The 21,974-nt window shown below is 41.0% G+C and overlaps 1 protein-coding gene across 2 annotated transcripts in view; it reads right to left on the bottom strand.

Annotated features, from left to right (window-relative positions):
• Positions 1 to 19,812, bottom strand: part of AKT3 (AKT serine/threonine kinase 3) — a 189,151-nt gene extending 169,339 nt beyond the window's left edge. For both annotated transcript variants that reach the window (XM_089529831.1, XM_089529830.1), the window contains exons 1-2: positions 19,378 to 19,812; positions 5,159 to 5,308 (exon numbers count right to left, since the gene is read on the bottom strand). Coding sequence is in view for 1 of the 2 variants with exons in the window: in XM_089529830.1 (XP_089385956.1) it covers positions 5,159 to 5,204 (46 nt within the window). In the remaining variant the exon portion in view is untranslated. The remainder of the gene's footprint in view (positions 1 to 5,158; positions 5,309 to 19,377) is intronic.
• Between the last annotated feature and the right edge of the window lie 2,162 nt (positions 19,813 to 21,974).

Here is a 21,974-nt window from a genome sequence, read left to right as displayed (position 1 = left end):
AAAGCAAAATTTTCACAGCCACATACAACAAAAAAGAAAGAACAAGTTTTAAATGGCAAAAGTTATCAAAAAAAGGTTTAGTGGTAGAACAGACCTCATCATTTTATGTTTATGAATGTACACATTATGCATTTTGGTATAACCTTTCTGTACTGGTTTTGTCAACAATGATTTTTATGCCTCTAGTTCCATTTTAATAGTGAAAAGTTATAAAACTAATTAAACACTCTGTGCTACTTAAAACATTTTATTACTAGGAGAACATTACATTGAGCTTAGTGTTCTTTGATAATATTAGAATAAACATTATGGAATGCCATGTTGCTAAAGCAAAGTCACAGAATGATCAAGAGTTGTTTACTGATTCAAATGTTTTTGAAAACAAGAAAAATAAAGTGAGATTTTACCAGACATGGCTGGTGCCTTCTATGTCAGTAGGGTAGTGAATGTACCCTGGGAGTCAGTCTGTACTTTAAAAGCAGCACTCCAAGGTACTGAATACTATTCCCAAAATGGGTTGGACTGGATGGCCCTTGTGGTCTCTTCCAACTCTACGATTCTATGATTCTATGTTCAAATACTCAATGATCAGACAGAAACCCATAGTCCACTGGCATGGGAGACACCTGCTGTCACTAACTCTTTCATTTCCACAGTGCACTGATTTAAGGTAAAAGATGTTGAAGCACAAGTTACTGAGCAAGATGGTATATAATATTTTTCAGCATACCAACTGATTGTTATGTGAAAGGAAATAGAAGGGATTCCTTCTTTTAAAAAAATTGGAAAGAGATTAACATTCATCTGTTTTATTTTGTTTGTGTTATAGCCCCCCCCCCCCGAAACTGCTTAAACACAGCTATAATCAAAGCTGGAAATTCCAGTGTGGTCATGCCCCGCAAATCATACAGCAGCCATAGTAACTGTGATGTCCTGCCAGGACTGATTGAATTTCCCGCTGCATTTTCTTTCGTGTTGGTTCAGGCCATAGAATATTTTAGTGTAGGTAAGTTCTTTGTATTAGTTGTGGAGGGAGCTGTAGGATTCCCCTGCATTATTTCCATGTTTGGTTTGTCCTTTCCCAGCATGCTCTGCTGTAGCTAGAGGTTTTTAGTTGGGGAGCAGTCTTTTGGTGGCAAACAGGTCCAGACAGCCGGAAAGGGCATTTCTTACACGTTAGCCATTTTAGTTACCAATTTAGCCAAATTAGTTACCATCAACAAGAAAATAAAGGAGTTCAGGAGCTGAAAGACCCTGCACCAGCTCCATTGAGTGAGGAGAGCAAACCAACATCAGACCCAGAAAGATGACAACCTGAAGATTGCTGAAACTGTAAAGTATCTTTTGTTTAGAGCTGGGGAGGAGAAAACTCTTTATTTTTGTCCTTTAAATTAAATTTCCCCTCTTTTGAACTTTACATTCAGCTTCAGAGCCTTTTTGGGTAAAGAGTTTGATCTCACCAGGGTACCGGCGTTGCACACCCAAACCTGCCACCTGTTGGGTGTGTCTTCACAGTATGTTCTGATATCACAGGCACCTATCCAACTTCGAGGCTTGATTGATTACCATGGAAAGTGAAATTTCCCATAATAATACAACCAAAACCAACAATCACTTTGTAAATCCAGAAGGTACAAGTACTGCAATCTGAAGAGCAAAATGAACAGTTATGCTGGACAAAATATTCATACGTGTCCCAATGGAAAAGAAGCAAAGGCACACATTGTAGATGGAATGAGAAGAAAAAAGTTCATAGAGAAATCCATGTTGTTTGGCTATCAGAACTATTTCAACATAAATACAAAAATCATATAATACTTTTATTAATATGCTTATGCTATATTTTCATTCAGTCTGTCTCCTTCAGACTGAAGGAGTAACTGCACAGAAAAAGAAGGATAAGCAAAAACTGGCTGTTTAGTGTGCCATGCTTTTTTGTCCTTAGCTGTAAAACAGCTAAGAAGGATTTCTGCTACAATGCGGAAATATGACTTCTTTCCTAAGGAGGAAAAAATGTTTCAACCATGGCCCTTGTTTTTTTATATTGTTTTTAAAAATCATTATGTTTCTGTTTCTAACTATTTCTCTGGTACAGAAATCTGTTTTTCACAGTGGTTAATAAGACACTTCTGAGAAGCCCATAAGCAGATCCACATGATGGATATAACTGCTAGTCCAACACCTGGCATTCAGAGATGCAGTGTGTCTGAATTTAGACACAGAGTACAGAGTATAGCTATGCTGAGCAGCAGCCACTGATAGCATCCTTTTACTGCTGTTGCTCTTATAACCTATTATTGCCCTCCTGCTATGTTTTATGGTTGTTGATATGAATTAAAACATATCAACAAACAGTTATTGAGCATTCTGATAAGAGCATTCCAGGAGATAAAGTGAAAGATCGTTAAATTGATGAATACCACTGATACATAGGCCTAAATACCCTAAAGGCACCTGATCCTGTCTAAGCCTGGAAGCTAGGTAGGATCAGCTTTCAGCCAGTGCTTGAATGAAAAACCACCAATGAAAACCTGATGGTATAGGTGATATTTTGGAGAAATGAACTGGCAAAACCCTATGAAATTTAAGAAAACCCTATGAAATGCATGGGATTGCCATGGCATGACATGTACATACACACACACACTGATACCTAGGTTGGAATTCTTTTGAGACACTACACTAGCATAAACTTATTGCTCATTTCAGCTCCACTTTCTCAGATTGAATACCTACAGTTTCTAGTGCTTATTTCACAAGACAGAGCGCTCTCTAACACTCTCTAACCAGCAGGAGATTCATAGTGAAGAAAGTTCTCTATTCTATCCACTGTGAAGGGCTTCAATACACAGAAAATTGATACTTTTGTTGTTGTTGTGTTCCTTCAATTGTTTCTGACTTATGGAGACCCCAAGACAAAACTATCATAGGGTTTTCTTGACAATATCTCTACCCTCCGTAGAGGGCCTTTGCCTTCCTCCGAGTCTGAGAGAGTGTGATTTGCCCAAGGTCACCCTATGGATTTCCATAGTGGAGCAGGAATTCAAAATCTGGTCTGCAGTCTCACAGTCCAACACTCAAACCACTACTGTCATTTTCTAAACCCCTGTCTGCACCTCCTCACTTTGGGGAGATGCCAAAGATGTGGTTGAAACTAAGGGCTTATATGTTGTTGTTGCTGTATGCCTTCAAGACATTTCCGACTTATGGTGATCCTAAGACAAACATATCATGGTGTTTTCTTGACAAGATTTGTTCAGAGTAGGTTTATAATACTGAGTGCCCAAATAACAAGAAAAAGGTAACACTTCTTTCTTGTAGAGGCTCCAAGAATGGAAAACAGAGCAATTATAGCAAAATCCTCTACAAAGGTCTCTTTCCCAATGAAAAGTGAATAATCTCAGTCCTTTAGCTCCTGCAGTATTCAGACTTAAAATGAGAAGTTTGTTGTGGCTTTTCTGCCTTGTTGATTGCAAAGTCTACCTACAAAATAACATTTTAAGCCTGTTTTAGGCTGTGCCATAAACAATGGGGACACAATGTAGGTACACATCATAATCCCCTCTGGTCACATCCACCTCTGAGAGAAGGCATTTTTTACCATTTTCCTATAATGCCTAATCCCATCTATGGATGCATGGGCTACAGGATGGTAGGCAAGCATCTGCACCTCTTCCTTCAGCCAGAAATGCTCCTACTGACAGGACCAAACACTTAGACTCAACCCAATGACAGGGTTTTACAGGGTTTTACATTTTTATACTTTGTCAATCTAATAGTTTCCATTTTTCTTCGTATTAAATTACTGTACCATGGATTTTTTTAGCAACCTGCTATCAAACTTTAAGTCAAAAATTTGTAAAGGAACCTGCATGATGAATTTGATATAGAAATTATGTTCAACTGAAAAAAATGAATAAAAATATGTTATTTATTTTCTTCTGGTTACTACACATATCTACCACAAATTCCCCCCAAAAATGCACAGCGCTTCCTGGATTATAGGAGACACACACGACAGTAAAAGATTTATTTAAAATGGTTATTTATACATCTCAAATTTCATGTCTCCAGTTGACAGAACAAAACTGCTTATCCACATATACTTGAACTGTAGGCATTACCAAATTCCTTCCTTCTCTAACATAATACCAAGAAAACAACACATGAAACTCAACAGCAATTCCCAACTCAACCAAATTCCCAACTATTTCCATTTAGCTATTAAAAGATTCAGTTAAAATTACTGATCTCTATCATTCCACAAGCTCCCATTCAATGATAACCATACAATTCTGAAATGCAGCAGAACATCTACATGACAAAATTCTTATGGGGAAAAACTAGAATTTACCTATCTCCCACAGTATTATCACAACCCATTTTTTAAAAATACGCAAAATAGCATCCTTAGTTGGCTCAATACATCATAGAAACTAAACTGAAAACATGACTGTTTGTCCCAATACAAATTTATTCTACAACTTTAACAGCAGTAGAACAAGCCTAAAACCTTTCCTAATTTATTCACTCACAACTGAATGTTGTTATTTGTCAAATGTCCAAGTGAGAGCAACAAATAGTCTATAAAAAGAATAACTTTGAATGAATTATGAACAAAAAACTGCCCATAAAACACATAGCATAAATTGTTCTGTTTTTCAACAAAATATGCATCCAAAGTTGCATTTATTTCTCAACAAATATGTATAAATTTTGAAGGAAAAGTCTAGGAGACATTAGTTGATGATTTCATAGATTTTGAGGAACTTTCTTTCTTTTTTCAAATAAGCACAATTACTCTTCACTATGGCTGCAGTATAATTTCTGCATACTCTAGATTTAAAGGGGCAACCAATCAGCATAGGACTTGAGATACATTCTCAATATTACGTTTGCCCCAAACCACTAATGCTTTTAGAGTCATACAAGCACTATTACAAATAAATTACTACACAAGACAAGGAACACAGTTAAAGAACTCAATGTAGTTTTTAAAACCTATGGTATTGAACATTCTCTCTTAAATATTTTCAGGTAATATTACCCTTTAATACTTAATAAGATAAATATATAGTAATATATCACTTGGTAAAAATAAATAATAATAATTAATGTCCTAATTCTTACTGTACAGCATATTTCATTTTACACTTACCCCTTTTTTGAACCCATCCTTCTTTCACAATTGTTACATCGCTCATGGTGGCTCCACACTGAGCCCTTAATTCAGAAAAAAAGCAAGTCTTTTGCTTTATTATTTTCAGAATTTCACGTTTCTTCTGGCTTTTCAGTTTCTTAAATCAATCTGCAAATATAAGATACAAAATAGAAATTAATTATCTCAGTGTGACTGTTCGATACCCAAACCTCAAGTTCTCAAAACCATTTATTTATTTATTTATTTATTAAAATTGTGTCAAACTGCTTTATTTCTTTAGTATGGAAGCGTCAAAATCGCTCATATTGGCTCTGTGGATGTCATCTTGACACCTGCTTGTCCTGTATTACTAAATATGTTACTATTTGTGCAGCCTGAGGACATAGACAGGATCCTTGGAGAGATTAGAGCCATCACATTTATACTGGATCCTTGCCCTTCTGAAACCAGGTAGAGGGGGACTGCCCGAGTGCATAAGGGGGTGATGCGTAAAGGAGGCTGTGGTAAAGCAGGCTTATAGCTTGCGTGTCCTCCTGGACTCAACTCTGAGCCAGGATGCCCAGGTTTCAGTAGTGGCCAGGAGTGCATTTGCACAGCTAAAACTAGTGTGCCAGGTGCACCTATTCCTTGAGATGTCAGATCTGGCAACAGGGACACATGCTTTGATTATATCCCATTTGGACAACTATAACACACTCTACATGGGGCTACCTTTGGAAACTGTTGGGAAACTTCACCAGGTCGAAAATACTGTGGCCAGAATGCTGACTGGGAGGCACATAACTACTCATTAAAACTTCACTGGTTACTGATTTTTTTTTCTGGATACAATTCAATGTGTTGGTCATAACCTATAAAGCCCTATACAGCTTAGGTCCAGACTATCTGAAATACCATATTTCCCCATACGATCCTGCCAAAGTTCTAAGATCTATAGGGGCAGGCTGCATCCCAGTCAACAGAAGAGCACACCTGTTTTTGCTCACAGTAGTTCTTGCCTGTTGAATCCAGATGTGTGTGTGTGTGTGGGGGGGGGTGAATCAGGCTGCGAGACACTACTAAGCTATGTAACATAACTATGTAACTGATCAAGAATCATATCCATCAATTACAAAGGACATTTTTACTTCAAAGCCATTTTTGAGTTCATAGCAAATATAAGCAGATTTACTCATATGTGATTAACACTGACTACTGGTTTTTAAAGTTAAGCAGCAGACATAGTTGTGCAAAGATCAACCTTCAGGCTCTTCATCATGTGCAAAACATTATTTTGTGAATGAAGAAAGTAGACCCATCAAGAAAGTATGCTGCTCTTTCAAACCATACATGCAACTGAAAAAATTATGAGAACTATTAAATCTGGTTCTTAAAACTGAAGACCAAATCCAAATATTGACTTTCTTTTCTCTCTCACCTGCCAAATAAGCAAACTGACAGTTGTTGTGTGCCTTCAAGTTGTTCTCAACTTATGAGGCTTTCTTGGAAAGACTTATTCACAAGGGGTTTGACAATGCTGTCCTCTGGAGCTGAGAGAGCATGACTTGCCCAAAGGCACCCTGTGGGTTGCCATGGCTTAGTGGGAATTCAAATCCTGGTCTCCAGAGTTGACAGTACTAATCTTCATTGTGTGGATAGAACTGCAGGGAGGGAATAATCATAACTTTCTCCAGCTTGACATGCTTAAACAGTTCTTAGATCATGCCATCATGTTGTAGTGGTTTGAATGCTGGACTAGGACTCTGTGAGACCAGATTTCCAATCCCTACTCAGCCATGGAAACCCATGATAGGTTCATGTTAGAAGCACCATAACCAAGAAACAATTTGAACACATACAACAACAACCTTCTTATAATGCAGCAGACATCAACACTGCTCCCATTACTTTAAGCTAAAGATGATTTGGCCAAATTGAACAGACAACATAAATTTCTTAGTGTTCACAGAGTATCTATCAATGGTACAACTACATGGAGGCAATTCTAAATTTTATTTATATTCTAAACAGAAATTATTTCTTAGAAATTACTCAAAATGATGTCATTACAAATTGTTTATGAAGACACAGGCTCTGAAAAATTACCACTTCTTTGGATATCAAGAAATCTAATGCTTATATAAATTAAATTTATTTTCCTCCTTATTTTTAAAAACAATCAGAAATAAAAAGCCTGTGACAGTTATTAGTGATTTCTATTATTCATACACAGTACCAGCTTATGTGGTTCCATACAAGCAGTAAAACAGTACTCTGGCCTGAATACCTTAAAGGCATCAGATCCCATCTGATCTTGCAAGATCAGTAGGGTCACCTCTGGTTAGAACTTGGATGGGAGACTGCTGATTAATACCTGATGCTGTATGGTAGATTTCACAGGAAGGAACTGGCAAAACCACCTCTGAGTATTCCTTCCCTGAGAAAACCCTATGAAATTCATGGGGTCGCCATAAGTCAACAGGCAATTTGAAGTCATAGACACAGTAAAACAGCAGCTTTTCAGGAAGAAGAACAAAATAATGAATTTTCAGGGAGGGCCATTCCATCATAAGAGAAAGTAGCAAAAGATCTTGAATTTCTTTCCTTCAGTCAAAAACACTGCTATTTGAACTATCCCGGCAGTCTTTCATTGTACTATCAAATGGTCCAGGAGAAACAACACTACCACATTAGAGACAACCATATTTTGCATGGGCATTAGAAGACTGCCATACTGACAGGTTGTTGACTATAGCTCTGCCACTATGTCATGGAGCATCAAAACTTTTATAATCAAAGAAAAGACAGGAAAAACCTCTGCTGTCACCTCTAATAATTAAGCTCCCAGCCACACAAACTGATTTTACCCTACCTTGCCCTGCAAAATATGTTTGGTTATTTGTTGTTTTGAAAACTTTTTAAAGTATCCATTATGTACCATGAAACAGAGCATCTCAATACTTAATGCTTAAAACAAGAAGAGTAAATCCAAAAAGTGCAACACTCTCAGGAACAAGAAAATAACTATTTTATTATATGATGTGGGGGTGTACACGTATGTGTGCAGGACTGCCTGTTTGCATGTGAGATACAAAGGTTTCCAGACCTGTTCTGGAAGGGGAGTGGGTCAACAGCAGCTAGGTCTGGGTCAAATTTCCAACAAACTATGATAATAAAACAATAATATGATACAAATACAATATTGATCACAGGCATATTGGGAGGAAAATGCTGTCACTCCACCAGATCATTTTCTGCTACATCAGAAAACTTGGGAAGCATTAAATAAATAATAATAAATAAAACTTTTATTTATATCCTGCCTTTTTGTTACAAGAAAATCAATGCGGCTCACAACATATTAAAATCCACATTTACAAAATTATGTCCCAAATTCCCCCCTTAAAACAGGATTAAACATGTACAATTAAAATGTCTATTAAAAACACACACAAAAAAAAAATACGAGGACAGAGCAATGGGCTAATACATGATGGGGGGGCAGTCATTCTGTGGCCGGACACTTTTATTTATTCAGGAAAGGCTTGCCGGAAAAGATCCGTCTTGACAGCTTTTTTAAAGCTGTCTAAGCTGGCAATTTGACGGATCTCGTCTGGCAAGCCGTTCCATAGTTTGGGAGCGATTGCAGACAAGGCCCTTTGGGAGATAGCAGTTAGTCTGGTTTTTAAAGGCTACAATAGATTCCTCCCAGAGGACCTGAGGGTGCGGGGCGGATTATATGGAAGCAGGCGATCCCTCAAATAGGTTGGACCCAAGCCATGTAGGGTTTTAAAGGTTATAACCAACACCTTGTACTGTGCCCGGAAACTAATAGGCAGCCAGTGAAGAGATTTTAAGATGGGTGTAATTCGGTCACTCCTAGTTTTTCCGGCGACCTGCCTGGCTGCCATATTTTACACTAGTTGAAGTTTCCGGACTAGGCACAAGGGTAGCCCCATGTAGAGTGCGTTACAGAAATCAAGTCGTGAAGTTACCAGTGAATGTACAACAGTTTCTAGGTCCTTTACTTCCAGGAAAGGGCGCAGCTGGCGTATCAGCCGGAGCTGATAGCAGGCACTCCTGATTGTCGCATTCACTTGATTCGTAGAGCTTAAAAAATGGAATTGTTTAAGGTCTAGAATTTTTGTTCAGGAGTTACTCAAAATTATTGATACACTGATTCTAAAATCTTATGTGTTTGCAAGCCTTTTCTGACTTATCACAACCCTAAAGAGAACCTAGTGTAAGGTTTTCTTTGCATGTTTTTTCTGAAGGGTTTGCCATTGCCATCATCTGAGAGTGATTTGCCCAAGGTCACCCAGTGGGTTTTTATGCTTGGGCTGGGAATTGAACCCTGGTTTCCAGACTTGTAGTCCAATGCTCAAACACGACACCACGCTGGCTCTTCTAATATCTTACTATAGTCTTTGTTTTGATCTTATTGGTGGTGCAGTGGTTAAATGCCTGTATTGTATCCACTCACACACAAACCACAAGGTTATGAATTCAATACCAGCCAGGGGCTCATGCTCGACTCAGCCTTGCATCCTTTCAAGTCGCTAAAATGAGTACCCAGATTGTTGGAGGCAATTAGCTTACAGTTGTAAACTGCTTAGAGACCGCTTAGTGTGGTATGAAGCAGTATATAAATGAAGCTGCTATTGCTATGGTAACTCTGAGATCAAGTATTTGTACAGCACAAGAGGCAGGCAAACAGACAAATTAACACTTTTAAACTCAAAGACTTGCAAAGCTGAACCAGATTTTAGTAATCTTTTAGGAGTCATATTGTGCCCACAAGAAAATAATTATTAAATGAAAGCACAGATGAAGATTTAGCCCTGCCCCATAAAATGATATAAACTCAATTAAAGATGAAAATGTGAAGAAAACATAGGCTTCAAATTTGAAATCTTTGCCATTATTAACTGTAAAATGTCCAGCTTCAGTATATTGAAATAGGTCTTCCATATCCATTCTTCTGAGATGCTGTGTAATATTTATTAACATTTCAACATGTAAAGACCTTTAGGGAGTATTCAAAGGAACTACTGTAAAAAAGTAATTATTTCTGAGTCAGAAAAGGGCAATGTTTGCCCATTATCAATATACAACAGCAGATTCTGTAACATATCTCTCAATAATTCTTCCTAGAGGACTGATGCCTTTGATTCTCAGCTCAAATTTCTGCATATTTTTTTAAAAGTCAAAAGGAAAAAGGTTTTCTTTTCCTCAGTGTTGACTCATGAACAGACTGATCTGAAGTGTACTACATGAGCAATCACTGAATACCAGTAATGTATCCCCTGGCATTAGGCCTTTACGCAACGACAGAAAGAAACAGTACTTGACTTAGTGCATATGCAAGATGACTGAAGAAAATTTAACTTACTTCAGTACAAACTATACAGCCCCCTATAAACTATAAAAACTGTCCCGGCACTGAACTGTTTTCAGTGAAGGGGAGCAAGTACTTCACCATTCAGTAACAGAAAGTTCCAAGGTACAATTGCCACTCATCTCTCTTGGGTTTGGAGTGCATTAGTGTGAAGAGGCTATGGGAAGAGCCATGGCATCTTAACAGGCAGAAATTGCATCCACAAATCAACCTGCACAGAACCTATGCAACTTTCAAAACACCTTTGTCCATTGTCCATACCATGTTAAACAAAGTGACTTGTCTCATATCTGTCAGACTGGAAGAAAAAAAGTTAGAAGGAAAAAAATAGCCTCTCAACTACTTTTTCAAGGCTACTATCAAGAAGTAGCATATCTGATAAAAGCTCACATTCTAGCAAGGGCTCACTGTCACTGCCAAATTGCTGTGTGTCTTCAAGTTGTTTTCTTGTCAGATTTGTTCATAGGAAGTTTGCCACTGCCTTTCCCTGAGGCTGAAAGCCCCTCAAAATTATTTATTTGCTTACCTGCCTCTTGCTCTAATCTATACAATGGAGAGGGTGAGAAGGATCCTGCTTCTTCATAGGCTCTTTACCAGGCAAGCAAGTGCAGCAATTATGAGAAAGAGGAGAAGGATCAGCAGCAGCTGGTGACAATGGCAGTAAGAAGGTAGACCATGGAGGGGCTCACTGAAAATAACCTAAAGATCTTAATACATCTGAAACCAGCTCTGTATCCTTCAAAGCAACTAGGTCTAAGTACAAAATACTGTAGAAGTCCACAGTAAGACAGAGAAATATTCTGTGGCTAGAAAAGAGGGGAAGCTGTATAGAGAATATCCAGAAAAAGCTTCCATAAAGTCTGCCTTGTACTGGTGAGAACTTTACTCATTACATAAAAGCACCCCCCAAAAAATGATGCCACTATCAATATCTCTGTATTTTCTGTAAAAGTGTTAATAAAGCAATTTAATATCATCTCTATACATCTATGAGGACAATCCAAATGGCCAAGAAGTGTTAGATTCTGTGTCCTACAACGAAATATTTATGGAAACTGCGCAATAACAATTTCCACAATCTGCTAGTAATTCACTCAGTTGTGACTACTGCTACTGAGGCCTGCTCTCCTATATGTAAGTCTGACAGAAATATAGACTCTTTTGCCATGGAAAACTATAAAGTAACTTAGCTTCAAAATATGACAGAGATTTTAAGGAAAAATATATAACAGTATGAAATCTCTAGGACTTTGAAATTAGAATCTCGGAGGCTTTCCAAAAATTACACAGGAATGACACAGTAGCTTTACGCCTAACATCCATACTCATGATTTATATAAAAAAACATTGGATACAGAGAGGCAAAACACACCAGAGAAATAATCCAGTTTGAGACCAGTTTGACTGTCTGGAATCAGTGCTAGGGAATTCTGGGAAATGTAGCTTGTTATGGCATCAGAGCTCTCTGACAAAGAAGGCTAAATGTCTCACAAAACTACAGTTCCCAGAATTCCCTAGCAATGAGCCAGGGCAGTTAAAGCAGTCTCAAACTAGATTATTTCTCCAGTGTGTTTTGGTCCCAAGTTTCCTTCTGTGAACTGAACAGGACTCACATTCACAGAACAGAGCCTTCCACACCCCTCCCCATTAGCAATCTTTAGCATTTTCAGACACTCCCTGAAAATGACTATGAGCATGGGGAGCCTTGGGAATGGCACAGAATATGATGTAAGAATTTTGGGGAGAACTGGCAAAAATCATGCCCCTTACCTAAATGAAGGAGCCAAAAATAATCCAAGCCAATACATTTTTAATTTCTGAAATCATCAAAATCTGTTTTTACATTTTTCTTACCGTGTTTGTTTACAACGCTGTAGTCATGCCTAAGATAGTGAAATGATTTATAAACAAATGTGATAAAACATCCAATGTTCTTCTTGTGCCAGATAATGTTTGGCAAAAAAAAAAAAGATTTATGAGAATTTGAATAATATGATTGCTCATTTAATGACCAGCGGTTGAGATCCTGCACCATCAGATGTCATCAATGACAGAGCTCTGAGTCTCTTTATCCAACTCCTGCACCCTATCATATAAGCCTGGCACTCCTGCTAATGGAGGGCTTTTCAAAACACTAGGGAATGGGTGGTGAGCAAAAAAGCTTCAGACTCAGCAGTGAAGTGCTTTGAGACAACAAGATGCTTTGAGACTATCACAGTTGCTGCTGCAGAGCATCTCACTACTAGGAGAGGAATGGAAGCTCCTTTGCCCATCGCTCCCTAGCACTTTGGAAAACCTTCCATTGGCAAAGGTACCAGGCTTATTAGACTGTAGGGTTTAGGGAAGCACTTTTGGTCATTTGCACTGAAGCAAGTTCGTAAATGTGAACTCCCAATAATTATGAATTCCAAATGTATCGTATGAATTCACAAATACTGAACAGGATGCTAGCCCATTAACTTTAAGATGACAGTTGCTGTATACATTCACGGAAGGCCTGAAACAGTATCTTGTGAAGTCAATGGAAAGGCTGAAATACATATATTATTAATGACAAGTTAAGCTAGATCTTTTCCAAAGGCATCAATTTCTTTCAGGCTCAGAACAAACAAGTAACTTTATACATGTCACTAGCAAAAACAACAGCACTTCTCTAGAATACCTCTAACAAACTCCTATACTGAGGATGTAAGTGAGCATTAGTACCAAGCTCTAAAAGTATCACAGTCAGGAATTGCTTGGAAAAGGCTGAGTAAAAAGAAGTTGCTAAAAATTTTCTTACAAAAATTCCTGAGAATGACATTTCTTCTAGATTTCAAAGCATGGGACAAATTATGATAATGATGTAAATAATAGCAATAGAAAGCACATTTGTATACTGCTTACAGATCTACTAACTGTTCTAACCAGAGAGAACACTTCTCTAGGAATCTCTATGTCCTCCAGGTCAACACTATGGTTAACATCTGCCAGAGGCTAGACATATAATTGTGCTGGAAGACCTGCAAGTGCCTAGATAAGTGTTCTCTCTAGGAATCTCTAGGTCCTCCAGCATGACTTTTGGCAGAAGCTAACAATAGAGTCATGCTGAGGACCTAGAGATTCCTACAGAGAACATATAATCAAATTCCCAAAGTCAAAGTGGCAAATGTGGATGGCCAACAAGTATTTTTTAGAAGATTGTTTTTTTTAGTACAAACCTATGCAAGTTACATTTGTATTCAAAGGAGCTCTGTTGGGAAAGAACAGGCAGTGATGTATTCTTATATTACATATTGTTCTTAGGATCCTAGTCTTATGTTGTTCTTATGCAATATCAAGTTAAATGTATGACAATCCTGTGAATGAGAGGCCTCCAGCCTTAATTGCATTAATTATACAACCTTAACTGGAAATACGCTTTATACCTTTACCTGGGAACAAGTCCCACTAAATTCCTTGAGGTTCACTTTTGAGGTGATATGTGATACATTTTGAAGATAATAAGAAATAAATGCCACTTAATAAGACATTAATTTCCAAATAAGTAATTTAGGATTGTTGGTTAAAATTCCTATTTTCACAGCTTGCTTACTTTAAAGTGAAAAAGTATAAATCTAACAATTGATTGTTATAAATTAAACAACTTCAACATATGCCAGGTTTTGTTCAAGACTTAAGGTATATGTTGTTTCTATTCATTTAAAAAAAAGGCTTTCAAAAGTATATATCTTCATTTATGCTACTAACGTTTTCACTTTTGAACTAATCAATGGCCTAAATCCAATTGCTAGTCCCAGCTAAAGTAGACACATAAAGCAATTACTGAATAGTAACTTCAACATGTATGTAAATCCCACTGATGTAATGGATCTACTCTACTTGGGATAAGCAACTGGAATTAAGCTAATATAACAACATGTGAAAGCTATTATCATATGTACTTCTTTGGAGAAATAAAATTCAACTGAGCAGGACATGCTTCTGAGCAAAAACAACTGGAAATGATGTTTTTTTAAAAAAAATTATCATTGCAAATGCTATTGTTTAAATTAAAATCAAATAAATGATTTGAGTCTAATCCTATGCAAACCTTCTTGGGAACAGGTTGTATTAAACCCAGTGATATTTTTTTCCAAGTAAGCATGCAGTAGACCAGAATGCTTGCTTCCCTATCAACAGAAGAAAAATGTTTCAAAGAATTCAACTACTACAGCAATCTCTGTAATATCTCAGAAAAGCAATATTTGTAACAACCATTTCAATATGCAAAAGGATTTTGTAGCACCTTTGAGATGAAGGCTGCATCCACACTGGAGAAATAGCCCGGTTTGGCACCACTTTAACTGCCCTGGCTCAAGGCTATGGAATTCTGGGAGTTGGAGTTTGTTGTGGGGCCCAGAGCGGAGCAGAGCTCCTCCCAGAATTCCATAGCCTTGAGCCAGGGCAGTTAAAGCGGTGCCAAACTGAGTGGATGCAGCCAAACTGAAAGAAGTTGGTAGCATGAGCTTTCATAGACATGAGCCTACTTCCTCATAAGCATGTTTGCATTGCCATTTCAATACCACTTCAATAGTATTTTTAAAAGTTAAAAATTGGGAGAATCCAACATAATAATATTTTTATTTGTAATAAAACATGAAAATACCTAGCTATAGAAAAATAAGGAAAAACTTGGTGCCTGTATAGAAAATGACTTTCTTCAAAGAGTTTCTTAATGAAATACCCATATGCAGAACATCTGATACAGTGCAGATAATTCTTCTGAAGTACTTGTGTAAACATCCATGTACACTTCAGCCAATCAGGACATGCATACATTATAATTAGCAGTCCAATCCAATTAAAGATATTGGGGTCAGCCTAAAACTCTCTGCAGGAAAACAAACACAACTACTAACAGAATCATTTTAAAGGAATCTAAGCAGGATGGCTTTATTTATTTGTCGGGAAAAAACACATTTTTGTTCATGTCTAAATTGCACCATACAAGCAGGAGTATACTTTTAACTGGAAAAAATGTACAAAACAACATTAAGGTGTTTGTTTGAGATATATTTAATAAAAACTACATAATGAAAATATTATAGCTCCTTTTGTACTACAAATATTTTTGTTGTGTATATATGCCAACTAGGGTAGGAAAGATACACATATGCATTATCAGTGTTTCCCAGATGAACACACCAGAAAGATTAGAGACATCCTCTTAAGTATCATTGCAAATGATACATCCGCTTCTAAAATGAATTATTCATACATTCAAATCAGATGTTAGATTTACTTAAAACAACTGTGTATGTAAAAATGATAACGGTTTAATCCTGCCCATAGACCCTGGAACAGCAGGGGAAGGGGCAGCTTAAGCCCTCCCTAGGACTAGGCCTTCTGTGTAGGTGAGCTTTCTCAGGAAGTATCCATCAGAAGTGTACTAAATGATCAAGCACTAAAAAAACTATTAGGGTTGCAACTGTTGTTGAGCCCTTGCAAAAACAACAAAGGAGGCCTGCAGTGTCTTCTATGCACACATACTTGGCAGTGAGCTACAATGTCCATGTGGAGGAGACTTCTAAGTGCAGCTGGCCCTCCATATCCAGAGATTCCTTATCCACAGGTTCAACCATCCACAGCTTGTGAATATAAACAAAAAGATAGGAGGGTGACTAAACTGCTGAAGGGTCTGGGAACTATGCCCTATGAGGAACGACTTAGGGAGCTGGGGACATTTAGCCTGGAGAAGAGAAGGTTAAGAGGTGATATGATAGCCTTGTTTAAATATTTGAAGGGATGTCCTATTGAGGAGGGAACAAGCTTGTTTTCTGCTGCTCCAGAGACTAGGAGCCGGAACAGTGGATGCAAGCTACAGGAAAAGAGATTGCACCTCAACATTAGGAGGAACTTTGTGATAGTAAGGGCTGTTCGACAGTGGAACACATTCCCTCGGAGAGCGGTGGAGTCTCCTTCCTTGGAGGTCTTTAAACTGAGGCTGGATGGCCATCTGTCAGGGATTCTTTGACTGAGAGTTCCTGCATGGCAGAATGGGGTTGGACTGGATGGCTCTTGTGGTCTCTTCCAACTCTACGATTCTATGATGCTATGATAAATTCCCAAAAGTAAACCTTGATTTTGCCATTTAATATAAGAGACAGCATTTTAGTACCAGGTTGTATATAATGGGCTTCAGCATCCATGGGTTTTGGTATCCACGGGGCGTCCTGGAACCAAACCCCAGTGGATACCAAGGGCCCACTGTACACCATTTATAAAAATGGATGGGAAAAGTAATATGGCCTCCCCTGCAAGTAGGCAAATTTCAAAATCTTCTTGACAACTATTGAACCCACCAGAGTTTGCAAACAGTTCCAGGGTCCCCGATCCTGTCAGAACTTTAAAATACTAAGTTACTCAATATTAAGAAAGTTTATCTACTTCAAAAATAGGATTCTTTTAATGAAATAGAGTACAAATCCTTTTTAAAAGAAAAGACTTGGATTAAGACAGAAGAAATAAACACCGGGGTTATTCCACTGGTCCTAATTTCCAAAATTATGCCATAACATGTGTAGATTTAAGGGCAACCACAATTCAATTCTCATGGGAAAACATCACACTGTTTAAACAGGACAAAGTAGGGATTTGAAGTGATTTGTAAAGTAACTATATATATATATATATATATATATATATATATATTCATGGTACTAGACCGTTATATTATTGTGCTTTAGATTATACTGGGCCCTTGTTATCCAGTGGGGCTTGGTTCTAGAATCCCCCATGGATAACAAAATCTGTGAACACTCAAGTCCCATTAAATACATGGCATTGTATTTAATATATAAAACGGAAAATCAAGGTTTGGTATTTGGAATTTATACCTTTTTTTTTACTGTTTTCAATCCATGGATGCTGGAATATGTGGATAAAAAAAGTCAGTGGATAAGAAGGGCCTGTATGTTTTGAAAGGACAGATAAACTTCAGAGGCTGATAAGGTCAGGCCTTTGCCTCAAATCATATAGTATGTGTCCTTTTCCATGGTCAGTACAAGCAGGAGGTGGGATAGCCCGCCTGAGGAAGAAGAATAAGGTACATCAACTGCCGCATGTGGGAGGCCATCCACCCATCCATCCGCCATGGCTGCCGGATGCTGAGGAGGAGGAGGAGGAGGAGGAGGAGGAGGAGGCTGATTTGTTTACTTGCAGCAGCAGCAGCAGCAGCAGCAGCAGCAGCAGCAGCAGCATCGCTTCAGCATCGCCCTGCTAGGGAAGAACAGGCTATTCTTTCCTACTTCTATTCTTAGCACACAGGCTCCACGTTTTAACGAGACGATAAAACATTTATTACTCATTAACGACTGCCGTTTATTATATATGTTTAACTCCAATCCAAAACAAGCCAGAGGCCAGGGAAAGGGAGGGGAGGGGAGGTGGAGGACCAGACAGAGAAAGAGGAAGCCCAGTGACCCAAGAGCTGGGAGGAGGGGTTGGAGAGACCGTCATCATCATCTCGCCCATCATTGTTATTATTAACATCCTTCCAGCATCCTCCTCCATCCAGAGCGGCCTCCTGCTGCCTGCGCCTGCGTTGTGTGCTGTGCCTCGTGGCCTCCTTCCCTTCCCCTCCCCTCCCCTCCCCTCCATCCGCCAGTCTCCTAATGTTACATAACCTCCCTGTCTGGACAAGGAGAGCCCCAACAGGCCCCGCCAAAAACACCGGCCAGCCTGGCTGGCTTGGTGTCTGGGTGAATGTGGTATTTTAAGCCACGGCCACTGTAAGCGATGATGGCCGAGGGGAAGGAAACCTTACATTGTGAGCCTCCCTTCCACCATCACGGTCTGGTCATGTTTTGAGCCTCACTTAAAGTGATGGCTGAGGAGGGTTTGTAATGTTTTGAGCCTCCCTTGCCACCTTCAGTGATGGCTGAGAAGGGGGGGGAATCTTGTTATATTTTAACCCTCGCTTGCCACCCTATCTGATGGCTGAGGGGAAGCAGATGTACACTTTTATTTTAACCCTCCTTTGCCACCATAAGTGATGGCTGAGAAGGGGGGGGTCTTATCTATTTTTAACCCTTGCTTGCCACCCAAAGTGATGGTGCTGTGTGTGTCTTGTTACAGTTTATGATTTAAGCCTGGCCTGCCACTGTGTGTGATGATGGCTTGAGAGGTTTGATTGTATATTTGAACCCTGCCTTGCCACCTGAAGTGATGGATGGCGGGGTGGTCTTGTCATATTTTAAACCAGGCTTGCCATTGGGGCGGCTGGGGAGGCTTTCTTATATATTTTAAGCCTGGCTTGCCACTGAAAGTGATGGCGGGGGGTGGTCTTGTTATATCTTTTAACCCTCGCTTGCCACCCGCCTAAGTGATGGCTGGGGGGCTGGTCTTGTTATAGTCGAAGCCTGGTTTGCCACTGAGAGACGAGGGGGAGCCTGAGGGGAGCTGGGAAGGCGGCGGCGGCGACGCCCCCTCCTTCCCTTCCGTCAGCAGAACAAGAAATGGTTTCCCCGGCCACCTCTTTGCCACTTTATTCTTATTGCTGTTGTTATTGTTTTGCAAGGAGACCCTGAGTGGCTGCGGGGGAGGGGCGTGTGGCTGTGACCAGCAGCGGCATCTCTGACTCCCAGCCTGGCATCCCCGCCCCGCCCCCGCCCCCTCCTCCTCCTCCCCCCGCCCTCACCTCACGTGCCCCGAGACACAGCAGCCAGCGCCCAACCGCCATCCCCAGCCGCACGCGCCGCCGCCGCCGCCGCCGCCGCCACGGCCCCCTCCGCGCCCCTCCCCCTCCCTTTGAGTGACAGCTCCCAACTCCTCACGCGCCGCTTCGTCTTCCTTTCTCTCTCTCTCTCTTTTTTATTACCTGCAGACCAGTCGGGGGCGGTTGGCAGCTGACCGTTGGTCTTCGCCGTTGGCGGCTGCGGCTGCGGCGTCCTCTGAATCTCTCCAGGCAGGGGGGGCCTCCCTCAGTCCCTCTTCCTCAGTCCCCCCCCTGCCGGGTTAGGTGGTCCCTCGCGGCCTCTTTTCTCTGCCCCGACCTCAGCGTTCGCGGCCGAGGTCGGAGGTGGGGGATAAAGAGGGCGACATATAGATAGCCGCCTCTGTCTCTCTCCCCCCGCCCCCCCGCCGCTATTATTCAGCTCGCGGAATTCAGGGCGAGGCTGCTCCCGGCTCCCGTAGACCCAAGGGCCGCCCGGGGGGCAGCCTTCCTTGCCTCTTCTTCTTCTTCTTCCACCTCTTCAGTCGCGGCGTTATTGACTTTCAGGAAAGCCTCCCGACGTCACTGGCTCCCCTCCCTCCCCCCGAAGTGTCTCCCCCTCCAAGAGGAGCGGCGGCGGCGGCGGCAAGAGGAGCGGCGGCGGCGGCAGGAGAAGCAGCAGCATCGGCATCCCCCAGTTCTCGCGAGAAGCGGCGCTGTGTGGAAGGGAGCGGGGGGCTGCCAGACAGAGCAGGGAGGGAAAAGCGAAAAGGCGGGGGCCGCCAGACAGAGCGGGAGGGAGGGAGGGAGGGGAAGGGGATGAACGGAGGAGCCATGAGGGAAACTCGTCCTCAATGGAGGCTTAATCCGGTTTGAGGGCGGTTTCTCTGCCCCGGCGCCAGGCTCTGGAATTCTGGGAATGGCTTCGCTCTGGTGCCACAACAAACGACCATTCCCAGAGTTCCAGAGCCCGGCGCCGGGGCAGAGAAACCGCCCTCAAACCGGTTCATGAGAGGAAGGAGATGAACGCCTTCCTGAGGTAAACCTGCCCCCCTCAAAAGAAGGGCCACTATTCTGAGGAGAAGAGAAGCACAGGCGCCATCCCAGTGGCTCTGGAGGGGAAAAGGGCCAGAGACGACGACGACGACGCCCAGGCGAAGCTGGAGCTCCTGAGGGACTGGAAGGTGTCCTCTCTCTCTCTCTCACCGCAAAGGAGGACCAAGCGCCGGCAAAATGGAGGACGCGACGAAAGAAAATAACGGCGTGGCCAAATGTCATAAGCCACAAAGAACAACCACTCGTTCGTCGTGGTCTTGCAGCACCTTTGAGACTCGCTGGGAGAAAGGAGTTGGCAGCAGCAGACTCAAGTCTACCTCCAAATGAAATTGAGGAAGCAGACTTGAGTCTACAGGGAGGCTCCTGCTGCCAACTTCTTTCTTTCAGTGAGTCTCGTAGGTCCTACAAGATTTCTCTCTGCAGACTGATTCCACAGACCTAACACGGCTATATCTTTGAAGTCGTAGACATAGTGATCTTGTTGTAGCACCTTTGAGACTCACTCAGAGAGAGGCTGGCAGCAGGAGCTTTCGTGTAGACTGAAGTCTGCTTCTCCAGATGCATTGGGATGTAGACTTGAGCCTAGGAAAGCTCTTGCTGCCAACTTCTTTCTTTCCCATTAGACTCAAAGCTGCTACAAGATCTTTCTCCAGACTCACAAGGCTATATCTTTGAACTCGTAGACACATCAATTCATGCTTCTTTTAGTCACGCTGCGAATGGAGGACGTTTTGGAATCCCTCCCGGACGGAAGCCTGAAATGGAGGACGTCCGTTCCCCCTGGCTTGGGGGCCAACTTTGAGCCTGGATCCCCTTCCATAGTCATGGGAGGGTTGGCTTAACTGCAAGATGGCTGAGATTTAATCCCCATTTATTTATTCATTCCCTGCTTTAAGTGATTTATAGCTCGCCTTCCTCCTGAAACGGAATTCAAGGCGGCTTTCGTGTTGTTCTGTATAACTTCGTGTTCTCTAACTTGAGAGCGTTTCTCTCAGCCTGAGCAATGTCCATAGTTTTATATATTCCGCCCCCTAACAAAGCTCCCGGGGCGGCTTGCAACAAGAAGAGGTAGCTGCGTTGTCCCTCCAGATGCCATGCTCAGTCTTGCAAACACCATGCAAAAAAGCCAGCGGAGTTTCGAAAGCTTGCAACATGTATGATGTGCGTTTTGTCTGGCCCCATAAAGGTATCCCTGTTTGGTGGATTTGGGATGATGCTGTGCTTTGTAAATACAGTATATCCCCCTGGATGGCCATGCTAAATCTGTCAGAGAGTAGTGCCCTTTCTGTCTTTTTTGGTGAGGTAAGGGCACATATGCTAACAAATATGTATAGGCTGGGTCTACAAAGCTTAAGCTACAAACCTCTTTGACCCAGTTAAGTCTGAAAGGTGTGCTGCAAGGTCCCTTTGTATACTAAATATGTATGTAGTTCACATACTCCTCTCACTTACTCCAAATTTCTTCTAAAGGACTAATCCCCTCATTTTCAGATAACTCTGAATGCCTTGGCCTTCATTCACAGAGGTTTAAAATGATTTCATAACCAAGATACAAAAATAAATAAGGCAGGCATCACCCACAACTCCATTTTCCTACACTTTTCAGCCCTGGCCAGAGCCAATTATTAAATTCTGTGTAATGGCAGTAAAATGTCCAGCGTTGTTTTGAAAGTGGTGCCATCAAGTTGCTCAGTGCAAGAATGAGA

The sequence above is a fragment of the Sceloporus occidentalis genome, unplaced genomic scaffold, assembly GCF_023333645.1.
Source record: "Sceloporus occidentalis isolate IW3139 unplaced genomic scaffold, rSceOcc1.0.p SCAF_6, whole genome shotgun sequence".
Lineage (NCBI taxonomy): Eukaryota > Metazoa > Chordata > Lepidosauria > Squamata > Phrynosomatidae > Sceloporus > Sceloporus occidentalis.
This window is presented reverse-complemented; position numbering and strand designations above follow the sequence as displayed.